This window comes from Athene noctua, chromosome 3, assembly GCF_965140245.1.
Source record: "Athene noctua chromosome 3, bAthNoc1.hap1.1, whole genome shotgun sequence".
NCBI classification, from domain to species: Eukaryota; Metazoa; Chordata; class Aves; order Strigiformes; family Strigidae; genus Athene; species Athene noctua.
Window position 1 is genome coordinate 16345866 of NC_134039.1, and position 18015 is coordinate 16363880.

An 18015-nucleotide genomic window follows, 5' to 3' on the forward strand; every position below is an offset into this window, starting at 1 on the left:
CACTACAAAGGAAACAAGCATTGTTTAACTGGATGTTACTTGATTTAGAGACTTGCTGGCATTGCCCCATTGATGGTGTGCACAAAAAGTGGGCCTTAAAAGCAAAACCTTAGGTGTAAGATCTTTTCCACTTTTTTTTGTAGGGAATGTTGTGTGTTAAAAGTGCTTGTTTTAAATACAAGTGGTAAGTGCAATAAAATGATGAAAAACATTTTAGGAAGATGTTAAAATAGCCTTTAAGCATATTTTGGTCTTTATTGATATATTTTACATCATCAGCTCCACAGGAGTAAAGTATCTCAATGAATAAATTTCATAACTTATAAGTTCACCTACCACAGACGAATACACAGAAATGTAGTAAAACAGAACTGCTTTTAAACTGTCCTTAACATGCCAATTTGGAAAAAGGAAGTAGACATATAACATTACAAATCTTTTGAAATAACTTCATTTTAGTATCGTACATGATCCAGGATCTTTAAAATGTGCAGTTTTCACTGGACTATTATTATTTACTATCTTAACCAAAATAGGAAAATTACAAAGAATTACCATAATTAACAATATATACTTTATATACTCATGTTAGTTTTTGTTTATATTTTATGATTACTGAACATACTCCTGCCTGCTTCTAAGAAGAAATGACAAAGTAAATAAAGTATCTACAATTTCTTGCTAGATGCTGTAGAGCTGCATTACTGGAGAACAGAAAAACAGCTCTTGAGCGATAATGATCAGGTGTTCTGCACCACTTCAGAAAGTGATGAAAACTACAAGAGCACGCACAATCTCCAAATGCTAGGTAGGTGTAATTAATTTTTACAGCCAGATTCTTTTTAATTATAGGCAAACTTATTAAGGGACTTTTTTTTTTTTTTTTTTTTGTATGAAGTTATTATAGTATTAGCTGCTTTAACATTTACCTTGTAACAATTTAGGAACTTAAGTGCTTTAGGTGCTTTAGTGGCAGTAAATATGTCATGGCAAGCATTACCATATAGGCGCCTTGGTTAGAGAAGGGTAGCCCTACAACAAACGGCACTCCGGTGCATTCAGCAGTGTTAAAAGTATTCTTCAGTATAGGTCAAGTAAGTTGAAGGAAGTACTGCTGTTTTCTTAACTGAGGAGCAGTAATGAGAAATGACATTTTACATTATAATTGTACAATTGTACTCTTAAGGCATCTATATAATAGGATGATTTTGTAACTGCCCTTGTGTCTGACTCTTTCAAAACACATCAAATAGCCCTTCTGTTCTTTCTACCAGTTAATAAGATGTCTCTGGTTTGTAAATGTTATGTAAAACATCACCTGCAGAAGTAACCAAAGGATTTGGCTCACTAAAATCATATTAGTCATGAGGTTTTTCTGGTATGCTGTTGGTTTGTGAACTGCACCTTTCACAGTCATCTTACACCTGCACAGATGTTTAAACCTTCCTTTGGTTCACTTATACGTTCTATCATTTAAGAGGAAAAATAGGACAGAGGTGGAGAATCACAATGGGGCAAATGCTTGCAGTTACAAGTGGTGGTTGTATGTTCCTGACAACCTGAGTGGTAAGCACCTTCCACCCACTTTCACACGCGAACACCATTAAGATAGGCAAACCATTTTCAGGGTCTACAAATCTACATAATGATAAGGATCATTGAAAAACATGCTCAGAAGCATAGTAGCAATTATGATATATGTCCCAACTGCACATTTTAGGAAGCACCTTACAGCAAACTTCTGTCTCTCTGCCTGTTGCAAATCTTTCTTGTCCAGCTGCACATACCTTAGGTACCTGGATAACGTTGGTTCTCCACCATGAAGCTGACCTCACCACCATTCTGTCTTGGTGTTCTCACTTTTAATTCTTGTGTGAACAACTCACATGTTAGCAAATCCAGAATCATCAAGACTGGTACACAAGCTGGAAAACTACTAGGAAAAAGAAGTAAACTATTAAGAAGAAAAACTAGGTTATTTCCTGGTTTTGTTTTTTAAGGGCGGTACAAGTATGTGCTGGCAAAGACGGTCGGCGCAGAGGGTCTAGAAGCACCCCGTGAGCTGCGCAATCAGATGTCTGTGGGACTGGCGTGCCTTAGCCAGTGCTGCCGCTCACTGTACGGTACCAAAAGAGGCCACCGAGCAGCGATGGACGGAGGTACCTCCGCACAACGGCAGCAGCGGCAGCTGTCCGCCGGCAGCAGTGCTGGGCCCCGGCCCGCGCCGGCCTGGCTGTCCCTAGCCCAGCTGACCCCCCGCCGGGGTGCGGTGCCACAGGGCGCGGCTTCCCCCACATCGCCACGACAGCGACGGTTTGTTATCAGCCGAGTCTCCTACTGATGTCTGCAGGGATGGGGCACGGGCAGACGTCCCTGGGGGCCGTAGAGGAGCCGGCAGCCGCACACGCACCGTGAAGACCGCGGCTGCCGCGGCCCCGGCCGCCCTCTCCCTCAGGGAGTTGGGCGCGCCGGACTCCACAGCCTGCGTTCCGTACCGCAACATGGCCGCCCCCACACAACTACCGCCTAGAAACCCGCCCCCATCCGCCACGAGCCATCCCGGCTGACTTTTTATCCGTACAACAAGATGGCGGCCACTCCTCGCCGACCTCTGCACGAAGCCAGAAGGCGGCGCTGCGGCCGTAAAGCAGTGCCCGTTTCCCGATACCCAGCTGTCGCAAACCGGTGAATGGCTCTGGAGAGGGACGGGGGGGGTTGGGGGACACGAGCCTGCGGTTGTGGCACGGGGGGGGCGGCGGCGGGGGCGGCTCCTCTTCTTCCTCCTGCCCCCGGGGACGCGCTGCCTGCCGGCGAGGGAAGATGGATCCCAACAGGATCATCCAGGCTCTGAAGGGCACCATAGACCCCAAGCTGCGCATCGCCGCCGAGAACGAGCTCAATCAGGTGAGGGGAGCGGACGGCCCCGGCCGGGACCCACGGCCGGCCTGCCCCGCCCCCGCCCCGCCGCGCCGCGCCCCGGCCGCCGCGCGGCACGGGGCCGCCCGGCCCCGCCGGCAGGGGTTGGGCCGGGAGGCGGGGGGCGTCGGGGTGCGCCCCCTCCTCCACGCCGGGACCGCCCGCTCCGCTCCGCGGCGAGGGGCTGAGGGGTTCCCCGCGCCGCTGCCCTCCCCCGGCGCGGGCTGCAGCGGAAAGCGGGGCTGGGCCGGGGGCGGCGGTGGCATCCCCCGCCAGAGCGGGCCCTCCCGCGCCGGCTGTCAGCGGCCGCCTCGCCGCGCCGCCGGCCCGGGCGCTCGGCCGCAGGGCCGGGCCGGGGCGGCCTGGCAGCGGGAGGCAGGGCCGCCCCGCTCCGGCTGCCGGGACCCCCGGGGCGGGCGCTGTCGCTGCGAGACCTGCCGGCTCTCGGAGCCTCCGGGGGGCGGGCGAGGAGCGCGGCCTCGGCGGCCCCTGGTCTGCGCCGTAGGTGCCCGGCGGCTGGGCGCGATCGCTGCCCTCCCACAGTTTTGGCCTTAATGTTGCGACCCTGGGAGCGGGGCGTACCGAAGTGCGGCAGTCGAGTACCCACTCGGCATGGCCTGAGCCCTCACGCTCCGTGTTTTGGGGCGGGGAGGCATGACAGTGAGCTCCGCTCCGTTCGGATCTCCCTCGCTCTTACCGGTGGTAGATCGCAGTGACTCTGAGGGGTGCGTTTTGTCCCGTTCAGCAGCGTGCCAAGTTCAGCTTTGGGAAACGCACAGTAGATTTTTATGGGCAGTTTATCACAGTATCCCACAGTTAATGTAGCGGCGGTATGCACTGAATCAAAACTGTGCCACAATCGCAATTTGGACATTTGAGAAAAGAGCAAGGTTGCCTTGCGCGGCATTAATAAAGCTTTAGCCTCTATACTTCAGTGGAATAGTTGGTCAATTCTACTGGACGACTTGGATTTTTCGGCTGTGTTGGTGTATTAACAAAAGGGTCTATTGGCTGTCAGGAATTACTTCAGGATTGCTCCTCCAGCTTAATTTTCTGTTTAGGCAATTTAAAACTCCTTCTGAATTAGATACAGCTAATCCTTGCTTTAGCTGTTGGCAAGTTCCCTTAGTAAATCAGTGGATTAAGTGCTGGACAATGAGAATGTTCTTGGGGATAGTTAGATAAAAATGCAAACTTTTTTACTTTAGTTGGCATAGTTACTTTAAAAATTTATCAGTACCTATTTTTATCCCTACTATTAAGGACTGAGAGGGAAATTATAAATATTTGTTAGCAGCCTGTTGCACAGGAGTCAAAACTACAATAATAAACGGCTGCATGTTTGGCAAGCTCAGATCAAATAGGCAGCTGTCAGGATTCCGGGGTCCTGCTCCTAATGCTGTTATTTTAACATCATGAATTAAATGATGTGAAGCTCAGGAAAAGTTTTGAAAGTGTTCTAAGACTGAGATCTGTAAAATATTTTAAGTTCAAGTGATGGATAATGTAGTTCTCTTGAAAGACACAGATTTTAAATTCAAGAGTGCAAGTATATTTATTGAGAACGGGTTGAGATACAGATTTTTATTTAAAATAGCTGGCACGTTTTCTCTTTTCTAACTATTATAAATAATGAATCTTGAAATTAAGACATATCTATTATTGTGTAGGCTTCCTGTTACTAAACGAAGCATGATGTATCTGGCTGACATAATGTACTGATGCGGTGCTGGGTTTGACATGATTCTTTGGATGAGTGGAACAAAAGTGCTCCTGAGGAATGTTGCTTAACGTGGGCCTTTGACATCTTGAAGCCTTTCAGTGCTTTTGAAGCAAGACTTCAAAGTGACATGTCAGACTCCCACATATCTAATGATAGTGTTGACATATCGCTGTGTTTCTGCAAGTACTGGAATCCAGATGCTGTTCCAGCATTTATCTTGTTCTAGGAAAGGAACCAATCCCCCAACCAAACGGAAAACCTTCCAACAATAAGTCCTTGGAGTGGTAATATAACACTTGACCAAACAGAACAAATGTCACCTTTATTCTGTGCAATAGTTAGTGATGCTGCTCCTGATACATGCTAATGGGTGTCGAGGTAAGACTTCTTTTGTGTTAGCCCGTCTGCGGTGCACATTTGCTTTCAAGTTTGAATCCAGGTAGTGACAGGAGCTCTCCAGAGAGTATAAATCCTACTAGTCCACCAATATAGCACCTCTTTGTAGGCACCTCATTGCTTGTACCCATAGAGAAAGTTGTTTAGAACAATATAATAATAGTCCCGACTCCATAATTTGCTTACAGCGTAGAACATTGGGAAAGGAGTTGAAATGAGTGAAAGCTTGCCTACCTGTAAAAGTCCCAGCATGTTTGAAAATGCCTCTTCTATGTGTTCCTGCACCCGTATAAAGATAGAGCTAAACCAGTGAAGTTGCCGTCTGCCTTCTGGATCATCATCTGACTGCATTCAGAAATGGAATTAAGATTCACTTTTTTTACCCTTATTATGTCTGTTGGAAGGCTGTTTGTGAATTTTCTTCCTCCCACAGCTAGCAACAAGTGTTGGTTTCCAGACAAAATTAACTTATGGTCCATTTATATCCATTTGTGCCGATCTTCTTAACTAGAATAGGTTTCTTGGTACCCTATCTGATTTAGTTGTCAAAGGCTGATCCCTACCGGCTTCTTTTCCTAGCCGCAACAGGCTGTATTTCCTTTGTCTTATCATAAAAGTGCATTTATGAAATCCAGTGATACGAGAGCACAGATCTTCTCCGCACTTGTTTCCTTTTGAATTAATCATTCTTGTGCAATCTGATAATTTGTGTTTCCAGAAGGTCTTACACTCCATGACACTAGTACCTCATACATCCTCTAAAACTACAATTACCTTCTTCGTGTCCAGTGTCTACATGTTTCTTATCACTTAATATACTGAGGTCCTTTTACCTCATGGTAAAAGGGGGTAAAGGACTTCCTCACTAAGAAACCTCAAGCTTTTAGAAGAAATTCATATTATCTTTGAGTGCATGACCACGTACTTTGTCTGATTAACCCATTCCATTTTTGTTGGTGCAATTCTAAAGATCATTCAGTTCTTTGTAGGATTTTTCTGACCGACCTTCTTGGGTGATGCATGCTACTCCTGAGTCATCAACAAACTTCACTTTTCTCAGTGACCTGGACAGAAATGTGAGTGTGGGATTTGTCTGAAATGTGATTCTTGATAAACTAGAGCAGTAATTTCCTGCCAGGTCAGTCTATCATGTAACTGCTGTCTTTTTCCTTTTAGCCTGTTGATAAGTGTGCACATCGTTCCATCTCCCTCTTTTCTTTTGTTCTCACGCCCTTTTTTTCTTCAGTTCTGTCACATCATAATTGGTGTGCACTTTTATGATATTTATCAATCACACTGTACTTACTAGAACAGTCAATTATCATGCCAAGAAAGATGCAATTTCTGTGCACCTTTCTTTGATATCTGTTCTAGGCCATTACTCTTGTTAGGTCTGTCTCATGAACTTCAGGGACTTCTGGTTTTAATTTTTGTTTTCTTTAGTGGCTAATTACTGCTTTCATGTGCCAGTTCTTGGAGTGTTGTGGAATGTACTCTCTGATTGTGTGTGTGAATGTACAAAGTCATTCTGATTCCAGTTCAGATAGAATATCATACAGATTTATGCATTAATATTAATTGGTTCAACCTGCTGTAATACATTTCTTTGGCCTTTTCTTGGGGGGAAATAAGATCACAATTGCAGAAATACAGCTGCTTGTTTAAATATTGAGAATGAGTTGCAGCATTTGGCTTTGACAGGAACTGAGTGGCAGTGCTGGAAGAAGAGAAAGAAGTGAGAGAAGATTGCCCAGAAGCAGAAGAGTCCAGAATAAAGCTGGGCTTCCTTCCATACCTTCCACATCTTTTGTTGAGCTGGCTGTCAGAGTAGGCAGGGATCTGAAGGCCACTCAAAGTGACAGTGAGCACCTCATGTTACCTAGAGGAAGGAATCTCAGGTATTTGTAGTGAAGACCAATTTGATGAGGAAGTTGACTTTCATGATTAGAAGTTGTGTGGAAAGTGGAGTTTGTTTAAAACTGGATTAATTTGGCAGCAGAACCCACTGAGGAAAAAAGCTCAGGTAGATTCTTACACATGCTTATTTTCACTGTGTATGAAAATGCTGTGTGTTCCCCCCCCGCCCCAACCAATACCTTTGGGTGTCAACAGGGAAAGAGAAGGTGTCTTTTGAAGTTCTAGTTCGTTTTAACAGCTGTCTGTGACTGACAGTGTAAAAAACAGGAGAGAAAATACTGTTAACAACTGTAAAATATTCCTGCATGTGACAAATACTGATGGAATTTCTCAGTAACATATTTTCAGTGCACAGAAAACAGAAAATAAAACTTAGTAAACCAGATAGTTCAGCTTTCAGATCAAATGTACATAAGCTTTCAAATAATCTTTGTAAACAGTTAATTGCTTATGTATTTAAGGTACAAATTTTTTCTGTGTATTTGTCTTTGCAAAGAGATAATGCCTTGATTTTTCAGCAATTTTTATGTGCCATACTTGGATTCAGAGGAACAGAGATGTTTACTGCTGGTGGAGGAGGATGATCTTGTCTTCCCTTGTAGAACCAAAGCGAAGGCTCTAGTTTTCTATATCCATTGTTCTAGATTGTCCTGTTGCTGTTCTGCAGGGGAAGAGGCACCTTCCAGTGCTGTTCCACACTCAGCCTCTGTGGTTGCCATCAGTGCAGTGGGAAGTCTACTGACAAATGTGATTATGGAGCAGTTGCTTGTTGTGGGTTTTAAATGTGACAGCAAGCAAGACTCAAGCATAATGCTTGCTCAAATGAGTTTATTAGTATATAATGCATGATAACCTGAAAGCCAAATCTGAAGGTTAGATGTGAAAAGTGTTTGCTTCGTAGGATCCATTTGGGGAAATGTTTATATATTTTTCCTGCTTATCTCTTGTTGCATTCTAGTCCTTTACATGTGATGTTGTTCATCTTGTTGTTTTCCAGTGGCCCACCTGAGGCTTTTTTGGGTGTTCTCTGTTCTGTATCTAATCTAATGGAAGAGAAAATAGGCAAAAAATGATGTGTTCTCTGATCTTTTGATGACTGAATCTGTGATGCTGTGGTGGGGAAGAATACATGTTAGGCCAAAGGTGAAAGGATGGAGTGCAGAAAGCTGTACAGCTGCAGTGCACAGATCCTGAGACAGTGGACACTGATGGGACACAGTGTCTTCTCTTCTCCATCGCTGTAAATGTATCCAACTGCATCTTAACAATGCTGTATGCCTCTCCCAGTTTAGCTGCTAGTCTTGCACATTGCTGTATTCCATCCTCTTAAACTCAATGAAAATTAGATGAAATTGTTTTTTAGTATAAATGCTCTGATCTGTGATTCATGCAAAAGCAGTCAGTATGTTTTACACAGCTTTAAAATAATCATTCTTTGTAAGTACTCAGTGAAAGTTTATTTTAAAAAACTTATACTTTCTCCTTCAAAATAAAATGCCGTTGATCAGCACCTTCACAGAAAGTTTTACCAAATCACAACAATGTGAATTCAAGGCAATGTAATTATTCATAAACTGCACAAAGCAGCATGCTGTATCACGCAAGTTGGGCTGAAGGTCTTTTTCAGCGGTCTGGTGCCTCCCTGTGGCTCCTGGGCATGGCTCTTCAAACTGAGCAGGTCCCATTCCTTCTGTGGGACTGACGATATTCCAGCTCTCCCTTTGTAAAAGTTTAGCTGCATCTGTAACAATATAAATAACTGTCTTGCTGAACTCATCCCGCTCCGAGGTCTCTTCCCATTTACACAGTATACACCTGACAACTGCTCTGCACCTGCTCACGTGATACATACAGCTTTACTTGCTGGTGTCCAGGACCTGTTGGATGGTTTCCTGTGCAAGGCAGAGAAAGGATACATCCCAAGACCACAATTAGCATGACAGCTAAACCAACAAGAATGTGCTGGTATAGGAAAAATGTTGCTGCATGGAGCTTTTTAAAAAGTCCTCTGTTCTAAAAATTGCAAGCGGCATGTAGTTTTCCTGACCGGGTTTGTTGCCACACAAGTGAGCGGGATGGTATTTGAGCTTCACAAATGCAACAGAATTGGGTGTCTTGTTTCTAAAATGGGCACACAATCTCTGTTGATCTCTACAGCATTTGTATTTCTGATAAAGAGTAGAAAACAAAGCTATGTGAAAATGTGAATTATGGTAATGACAGTAGTATGGAGTAAAAGGATTTAGTGGGAGCCTAATACTGTGTCCCAGTGATCTCTTTAGGGGTGTCACTGTGTAAAGTGTAAAGAAACCCTCATAGCAGTGTGCTGGTAGGGATGAGGCCCCCTCTGAGACACTCTGCGTACCTTCTGCATAACATGTCTTTTGTCACTCCAGGCGCTTGCTGAGAGGATTTGCTGCGCAGGCCAAATAACTGTATTTGTATATATCCTGGCAAAACTTCAGGGGTAGCAGTTGTACGCCAGCACAAGTGGTACCAATAAAGCTTCCTGGAGTAGCAATGACTTTAATGTAGATTCAGTAAAAGCTGTTTGCACAAAGAAAGGGAAATAATTTATACTGTTCTCACTGTGTTCACCCTAAATGTGATACTGGTAGGATTACTGCAGGAAAACAACAGCAACAAAACAACCCCCAAAAAGGTTGCATTCTTAATAGGTGTGTTTATAGTAGTAAAAGCTGTGTGTAAACTGGATCTGAGAACAGCATATTGGCACTATTTCAAAGGATGATTAGTGTTCATGCACATTTTTGGCTTTCTGTGCTGCTGGGATTCCTTGTGCTTTCCTTATCTCCCTAGGAGTTGGGTGGTGAGCGCTGGAGGATGCTCTTGCCTGCTGCGGCCCCTGTCAGAACCCACCAACATTGTACAGATTCTGCCCAGTAGCGATTGAAGGGCAAGCTTTGGACTCCAGGATACTCCATTAAAAGGTGGTCTTTGGAATCCAGCATGCTTCAACCAGTTGACATTGAAAGCTGGTATTTCAGCATGTCCATAGATAAATGGAGTTCCTGTGCTGTCTGTTACAGCTTTTACTTTATTTCAAGCATTTCTTAGGGATAATTAAAGTTTATAGCGAAGGGAATTGCAGGAGAATATGCTTTTGATTTGCTGTTACTGCTTTTATCTGAGATCTCAGATTACTCTATAAACATCAAATGAGTCTCTGAACAGAGAGGAGGTTAAAATTACTATCATTATAATGAGTAAAATGAGGGCCAGAAAATTAAGGGATTTGGTAAAATTATTGAATGATAGTGTTGTGATGCAGCCGTTACACTTAGGTGTCATGAAAGCAATGTAATTTTACCTCATTATGGAAATGTTAGATCAAGGAACTGGGTGCATGAAGAGTAGAATGTACCTCTTATTTCACAGCTTTCAAATGAGGCCAAGTTTACAGGAGGATGTACTATACTTGTACTTAAAGCACAGCTCTGGAAACAACCACAGAACTGCCAGGCATAATCTAGTTGGAAAGAAATACTATTAAAGATGAAATAAAGAAAGCTTCTGCCATCTAGCCCCAAGAAACATCTCTCTTTGAACATAATGCACATGGATCTAAGTGATGAAAGATCTAACCTACTGGTAACTAGTGATGTTGCCAAGGCTTAGCAGTAACTGCACCACGCTGAGTCAACAATTCTTCGCATTGGAGGACCCCTGTTGAATGACAACAGTATAATGCTATCAGATTTTCACATCTTTTAAATCTGGTGTGCTTTGCTCGAAGTTCAGTGAGCATTGTTTTCTCTTTGAAATTCTTCAGCTGCATGGCTGATGTAGTGTTTGAAAAGTTCCCAGGAAGGCTGTGGGTTTTGAAATGTTATCTGTGTATGCTTGATTTTAATTAAAAATGGTTATTCCACTGTGTTTCCCCAGTTTTTATTTCTCTGTTAAGATGCACTATACATCTAGTTTGTTAAAAGATGTCTGTATAATATATGGCTAATGCAGATGTTGTTTACACTTGAAAATAATTTAAAGTGGTTTTCTTAATCTCTTCAAAATTCAGTATTGCTATTATATCACAATCTATTTTGCAAATAAATGGTATGTATTGATGAAGCATGTCAATATCCATTTGACTTACGAGGCTAAGTTAAATAATTCAAGATTTGTAGTGCTTCTCACTATGCATTCTCAGAATTATTTGAATATTCATTATCACTAATCTCTAATAGAGAGCCTTGCCACATTACTTATTCCACCCATGCGCTGTTATATGCTCAGCTTTTACAAGTAATTATTTGGATTTCTGCAGATCTGGGTAAATCCAAGGCTAAAACCTTTCATACTTCATGAGCAGAATCAAAGAACACTGCAAAATACTTAGTTTGTATTTCTTATTCAGCTTTTGGTAATACAGTCTTCTTTAGACACAGTGACTTGTTAACTGTGTTTTATATGTATTTCAGTCCTATAAGATCATCAATTTTGCTCCAAGTCTACTGCAAATCATAGTATCAGATCAAGTTGAATTTCCAGTGCGTCAAGCAGGTGAGATAAATTCCTTGTTTCACTTTTGGTAGTAAGTCAGTCTGCTAGTTATTTCGACAGAGTATTGAGCTGTTGCAATTTAAGTAAGTTCACGTTTGTTCTGCACGTGGAAATGAAAAGGGTCTATCTTTGTTGTTTCTTTCCTACATGAGGGTCGGATAAAGCCATGAGTATGAGGTAGAGTCCTGCTTTGGCCTCCCTGTGTTTGTACTGATCCCTACTGTATTGCTGTGATACTGATATGAAAAGAGAATGTTTTCTGCTCAAAACTGAGTACGCAGGGAGCCTTAGGTATTCTTTCTCCTGGTGGTGAAGAAGTAGTGATGCGAAGACAAGTGGAAATTTTAAAAAAGTGGATCTCATTTGTGTCTTTGAATCCCCTTTCCTGGAAAAATGGAAGTTCTGAAAAATGAAAAAAACCCATAGTTCCCTAGGTCAAGGATAGCCATATATGCTTAGTTAATATTTATGGTGTCCATTCACAAAAGTAGGTATGAAGGCGGGTACCATCACTGGTAAATTAGGAATTTATAGTCTGAACATGTCTAGAAAGATTGCCCAACTGTGTGTGTGAGTTCAGGTATGCTGATGCAGTTGACTTTAGGGTATACATTTCTAGAAGATCAGATTCTAAATTCTCATAATATATTTTAACTATTCCTGTACAGTATTTTTGACAGATACAGAAAATATGCGGCTTTTTCAAGAAACTGATGAATATTGTTTCGCTCACAGCTCTGTTGAGTGAACAATATTTCCCATAGAAGCACTGTTGTGTTTTTTTGTACAGATCCTATTAATCCCCTGAGTCTGTTGGGGCATGCTGACATATGCTGTTTATCATGCTGGTGTTTATTTTTTCAAAGATAATCCAACTTTGAATGGCATTGTTAAACTGTTCTGTAGTAAAGTTTGATGCTTAATGTAGACTCCATAAGGTCATTTTTATCAATTAATCTCTCATTTCAGTGTCATTTGGGAAAAAAAACCCAAGTATGTAGAACATAATTTTTATATATATATATTTTTTTAATTTTCCTTTTTTACAGAGTAGGGGTTTAAAATAATAAAACATATGTAAATTATGCAAGTCAACAGATTTCCTTGGAAATTTTTTAAAAGCGAAAAATTTTTATAACAACGGGATCTATGGACAAAGTAAGTTAAAGTCTTGGACTGGTCTTTCTGGACCTGTTTCTTGTATGAATATTCTGGCATGTCATAGACAAAGGACTGCTTTTCCTCTTGCTCCTGTAAAATATTTTACAAACTACATGTTTTTGTACTTTGTAATTTGTCACCACCAAGAAAAATGATTGTACCCAAGGATATCTTATTTATACTTTAAAACCCTAACTAGTAATCAACCAAAATAGTACAGGGATAATAGTTTATTAAGAACATTCTTTTAATTCCTTACACCATATTTCCTACATTTCATGAAGAATGCCTACAGACATTTTAGTACTGAGGCATAAATGCTGCTTTATTTTCAGCTGAAGATTAACTTTATTTTTCATGGTTTTTCACGTGAGACAGAAGGGAACAATTCTAAAGGATTATGGGAAATCCTAATAGTGAGATAAAGCTTAGATAATTCACAACAAACATTTCTGTTTGAATAGAAGGTAGGCCATGTGCCAGTTTCGTACTGGGCATTTCCCCAAGCAGAGTGTCCCATCTGTGTGTGCAGATATTTGTTTACATGAGCCTTCCAAAACTTTACTTACCAAGCTTGAGTAGTTGTTTAAGGGATGAGTAAATATGCAGATAAGTAGTGTTTTGTTTGCTTGCTTAGAATGATGGAATATTATGTCCATATGGAAGACTGATGTAATAAAGAATGTACCCCAACAGAAGCTGACTAAATACTATCCTGTTCTGTTTAGGACCAAGCACTTAGGGCTGATCTTGTGTGGAATCATTAAAAAAGTTATTTTCAGACTCAGCTGTGCTTAGTGCCTGTAACTGTTAAGAACTCATGCAGTGGTTTTTAATTGTCTTTTCAACTCTTTGTTCTACTTTCGACTGTACTACATGTTGAGCATGGAGTAATGTGGAGATGTGTGAAAATTAAATTATTATTTCCCCAATGTTTATACTTAGCTGCCATTTACCTGAAGAACATGGTGACGCAGTACTGGCCGGACCGTGAGCCACCTCCTGGAGAAGCAGTATTTCCATTCAACATTCATGAAAATGATCGTCAACAGATTCGTGATAACATTGTAGAAGGAATAATTCGTTCTCCTGACTTAGTGAGGTACCTCACATTGTGTAGAGATATTTCTATAGCTCAAGTTCTCAGACCTACCAGTCCAGATGTAGTTAATGAGACATCTCAATTTCTTGGCAGATGAAGCAACTGCTTGTTTTGAAAATGTAATAATCAATTTTAACATATTTATGTGCACTTGTTTTTCAGAAATGTAGTAACTCGGCTAAGAGCCCTGTGATGTGATTTATTCTCTTATGGTGTTGTTTAAAGTGTCTTATAACACTTGTTGTAGTGACAGCCTGTCTGTTTGGCTGATTCAGAGCAGGTAGTATAGAGGGCTATCTGCAATACAGGATGAACCATTCAGAGAAATACTGCCTGAGATCTGTTTTCTTTTTTCTAGTAGCCCTTTTCTCAATTACTTTTGCAATTTTTATATGTAACCTCAGTATTTAAATGTGTATTAGCATTCTTGGTTTTAACATGTTAAAAGAATGATGAAACACTGTTGTCTTTTTGCTGGAAGAATAGTTGAAATTCACAGACATATGATTGTTCACCACTCTAATTCAAGTGAGGCTGACAGGGTGGGATTAGGCTGTAGTGTATAGATGTTCATCTTTGAAAAACAGAAGCAAACTTTCCTCTTCTCTCCTCCTCCTCTCTACCAGCTAGGTGCCCGAAGGTGTGTTTTTTGTCAGTAGTTATATCCAGAAGAGGAGTGATTGACTACAGATTGAAATTGGGATTAGAGAAAACACTTAAAAAAATTAAAGAAGCATCAGAATGCATTAGACCGCTATAGCATTTCTGTCACTGGAGGTCTTTACAAATAGATTAGACAAACGCATGCCAGGAATGCTTAGGGTATAAATGGTCCTGTTCTGAGACAAGAAAATGAACTAAATCATCATTTCCAGTTCAGCTTTTCTAACATACTCTGATGCCAATGATTAGTGTCTCCACTTGAAAGAGTTAGGTGCTCCTTGCCAAGGTTGTGCTACAAGGTAAGGACGCTTGTGTTGTTTCTGTGATAATGTAATAAAGACATTTAGTTTCCCCTGCCATCATGTCATAAATGCCAAGGACAGGTTTATACAAAAGAATGCAAGATAATGGAATTTTGAAGAGTTTTTTGCAACCTAGTTCAGGCATCATTCCATAACCTGATACTCAAAATGCCTTGATGTTACATTGGCAACCTACATCTAAAAAGAGGGTTGAAAACCCTGGGACAATCACCTGGAATAAAGTACAGGGTTTCTAAATACTGGCTAAACTTGTAGATTTGTCAGAAGTTAAAAAAGTCAAAGAAACTTTACTGGAACTAGTCTGATGTTGTAATACTGATATTTTTCACTTTTTGCTTGCGAGCATGAGGGGGGAGGAGGAACCAAATCAGCAACAAGCGTGAACTCCAAAGGCTTGAGGGGGACGTAAGTTTGTACAAAGCTAAAAGGATCAGTAGGTGGAGGGCCCCATATTGAACTACTTTATAATAGTGGCTCCTTATGTAATGGACTGCAAGAGGATACCCAAGGAAAACTTAACATAGAAGAACCAATATTTTCTGCACGCTTTTTTTTTTTTTTTACATTATTCCTTAGCAGAGCCAAGAGTATTTATTTACAGCTTCTAGTACAGTGCTGCTCAGTTTTTTTTAGTCACATCTCACTTTAGTCAATTAACAATTCTATCTTGCCTTACCATTGTGAGTGGCATCTAAAAATATGTAAAGGGAGAGGAATAATAATTTTTTACCTAATGGGCTCTGTCATATGCTTTGGAGGTTGAGAGAGTGCTGTTCTAGAAGGTCCCAGCAAGATTGTAATTTCATGAGGAGCCTCTGGCTTGGATCATAACACAGGCCAATATTGTTTAATAAAATTGTACAAATTTGTGTTTTTGTGGTTGCTTCCAGCCTCATAGGTGTGTAGAAATCTAAACATTAATTTTCAGAATACAAAGCTAGCAAGTTTCTTGAGCAATTAATTGTTTTCAGATATTGCCTGATGGGTGTAGAGAGGGAGGAGGAAGGGAGAAAAGTAGCTAAAATGTTCTGAAATTAATTTCTTCCTTCAATACCCAGGGATGTTTTTTCTTGCTTTTCCTCTGCCACTTCCCAGAACTCTTTCAGTGCTGTCAAAATACATATGATACTTATGATGTAATAATATATTGTGGCCCATAAACCAAGATTTGGGATCTATACTTCAATATTAAACACTATGCCATGTTCTTAATTACTTAGAATATATTGCTCTTTTCCTCCTGCCATAGAGCCCAGCTGACAATGTGCCTCCGTGCTATCATTAAACATGACTTTCCTGGCCATTGGACAGCCGTGGTGGACAAGATAGGCTACTATTTGCAGTCTCAGAACAGTGGGAGTTGGCTTGGAAGCCTCCTGTGCCTGTATCAGCTGGTGAAGACTTATGAGTAAGTTGATGTCCATCAGTAGATGAGGAATCAGTATTTTTAGTCTCAGCTGGTTACTGAGAGTGACATTATTATCAAGAGCACTGGCAGTTCTACAAGGAATTCAGATAGAAAATGGGAATTAATAATTATCATATGCTTCTTTTCCTGCAAATAAATGAAAACTATTCATCATCTTTATATCATCAGTGAATTGAAAGCAGAGATGCCAGCAGTAATCTGTATGAATTTACTGACATCTTTTCTTGAGGCTTTGTACTTTTGATCTGATTTAACCCATCTGTGAAAAATTTCTTAAGCATTTATAACTTTTTTTGTTTGAAGATTCCCCAAATACTGGATATATGAATGCAAATTATTTTCTACTTCTGTGTCACGAATATAGTACTGTTGTTGTCATATACTCCTATTGCATAGTGTTATTTGTACCATCCTTCTCACAGTCTAAATCCACAAAGTGTAAATTTGGACAAGTGTGGTGAGGTCTCTCAGTCATTTTAAAAAAATTATTATCTGTTGTTAGAAACATATGTGTAAAACACACAAAAGAAATGTAAAGGGAGAAAGAGAGAATCTTTTCCAAACAAAGGAATTGTCTTTCCCTTTCAATGACTGTTCACTCCTATTTGTTCAGCACCCAACTTGGGTTTGGCATTGGTATGAACGTCAGAGAAATTCAAGTCCCTGCTCCTGTGAGCTGACAATTCAGTAGTAAAGAACATTAGTTCTTCCTCCCAATAGCTGCATTTATATAAGGTAACATTTGTTGTTTTTCAATTCTCTATTTATAGGTTAGTAAATTTGCTCAAAATGTTCAGACTGGGGCTAGAGGAGGGGAGAGTGAATGAGTGAGTGCTGGATATTAATTTAATTTTTTTTTACGGTACAAAAATGAAATTGCTGGTGGGGAATAGGCATTAGAATCTCGTGTGTGTAGATCCTGGACCAACATTTTTGTTTCCTTTGCAGATACAAAAAAGCAGAGGAGCGAGATCCTCTCATAGCAGCAATGCAAATATTTTTGCCTCGGATTCAGCAGCAGATGATCCAGCTTCTGCCTGATAACTCCCATTACTCTGTACTGCTTCAGAAACAAATCTTAAAAATCTTCTATGCTCTTGTTCAGGTTGGCATCTGTGTAGAGGAAAACCAGAACTTTGTTGGGCACAACCCCATTCAGTACACTCATGGGTGCGATTGAATAAGAATAGCAATTTGGATGCGAAAAGTCATGTACAATAAACAGCTTTTATAAAAATATTATTTTAATAGATTTTTTTCATACTTAAAAACTGGTCACATGAGTTAAATTTTAAATGAACCTTGGTACTTCTGCACATCCTACCTGTAAGCTTACTAGAAAAATGTTCCTGTTTTTATAAAGTCACACATAACCTGGTATAAACTTCATGGGTATCTAGACTGTGCTAGTTGGCCTCTGAAAGTGTCAATAGTGGAAATGTCATATAGTGCACTTCAGTAGGTGGCATTTCTCATTATCTTCTGAAGATCTGACAGAAATTATTTATTGAGGCACATGCATTTGAGGGAGATGAGTTTGGCTTTTACAGGGATGAGTTTGGTGAGGAAGTACTTTTAGAGAGTGAGAAACAAAACAATATCCTAAATAAGAGGCAGCCTGAAAATTTTTACTGGGGTTTAAAATGCAAAAATAGTTTGTTATTAGATGGGGAGAGGATTAAAAAGATCCCAAGATCCTATTTTACTTTTCAGTAGCTTGCCTGAATACTGTCACTTCGGTTTGGATTTTGTGGAGAAGTAAGATTTATTAGATAGTAGCTAGGTGGTAACTAAGAGTACATTTGACTTACTAAAATGCTATTGGTTTACCCAAACCCTGTAATACAGACCCTACTGTGGT

The 18015-nt window shown here is 40.7% G+C and overlaps 1 protein-coding gene across 4 annotated transcripts in view; it reads left to right on the forward strand.

The window, feature by feature from the left end:
• The first annotated feature begins 2776 nt into the window (after positions 1–2776).
• The window catches only part of IPO8 (importin 8), a 50813-nt gene continuing 35574 nt past the window's right edge, over positions 2777–18015 (forward strand). For 2 of the 4 annotated variants that reach the window (XM_074902088.1, XM_074902092.1), the window contains exons 1-5: positions 2777–2904; positions 11395–11476; positions 13583–13739; positions 15975–16133; positions 17103–17259. In XM_074902088.1, the coding sequence (XP_074758189.1) occupies positions 2821–2904; positions 11395–11476; positions 13583–13739; positions 15975–16133; positions 17103–17259 (639 nt within the window). In that variant the 5' untranslated portion in view covers positions 2777–2820. Of the gene's footprint in view, positions 2905–6005; positions 6112–9772; positions 9904–11394; positions 11477–13582; positions 13740–15974; positions 16134–17102; positions 17260–18015 lie in introns of those variants that run through there. The other 2 variants (XM_074902091.1, XM_074902090.1) reach the window with 2 other exon arrangements.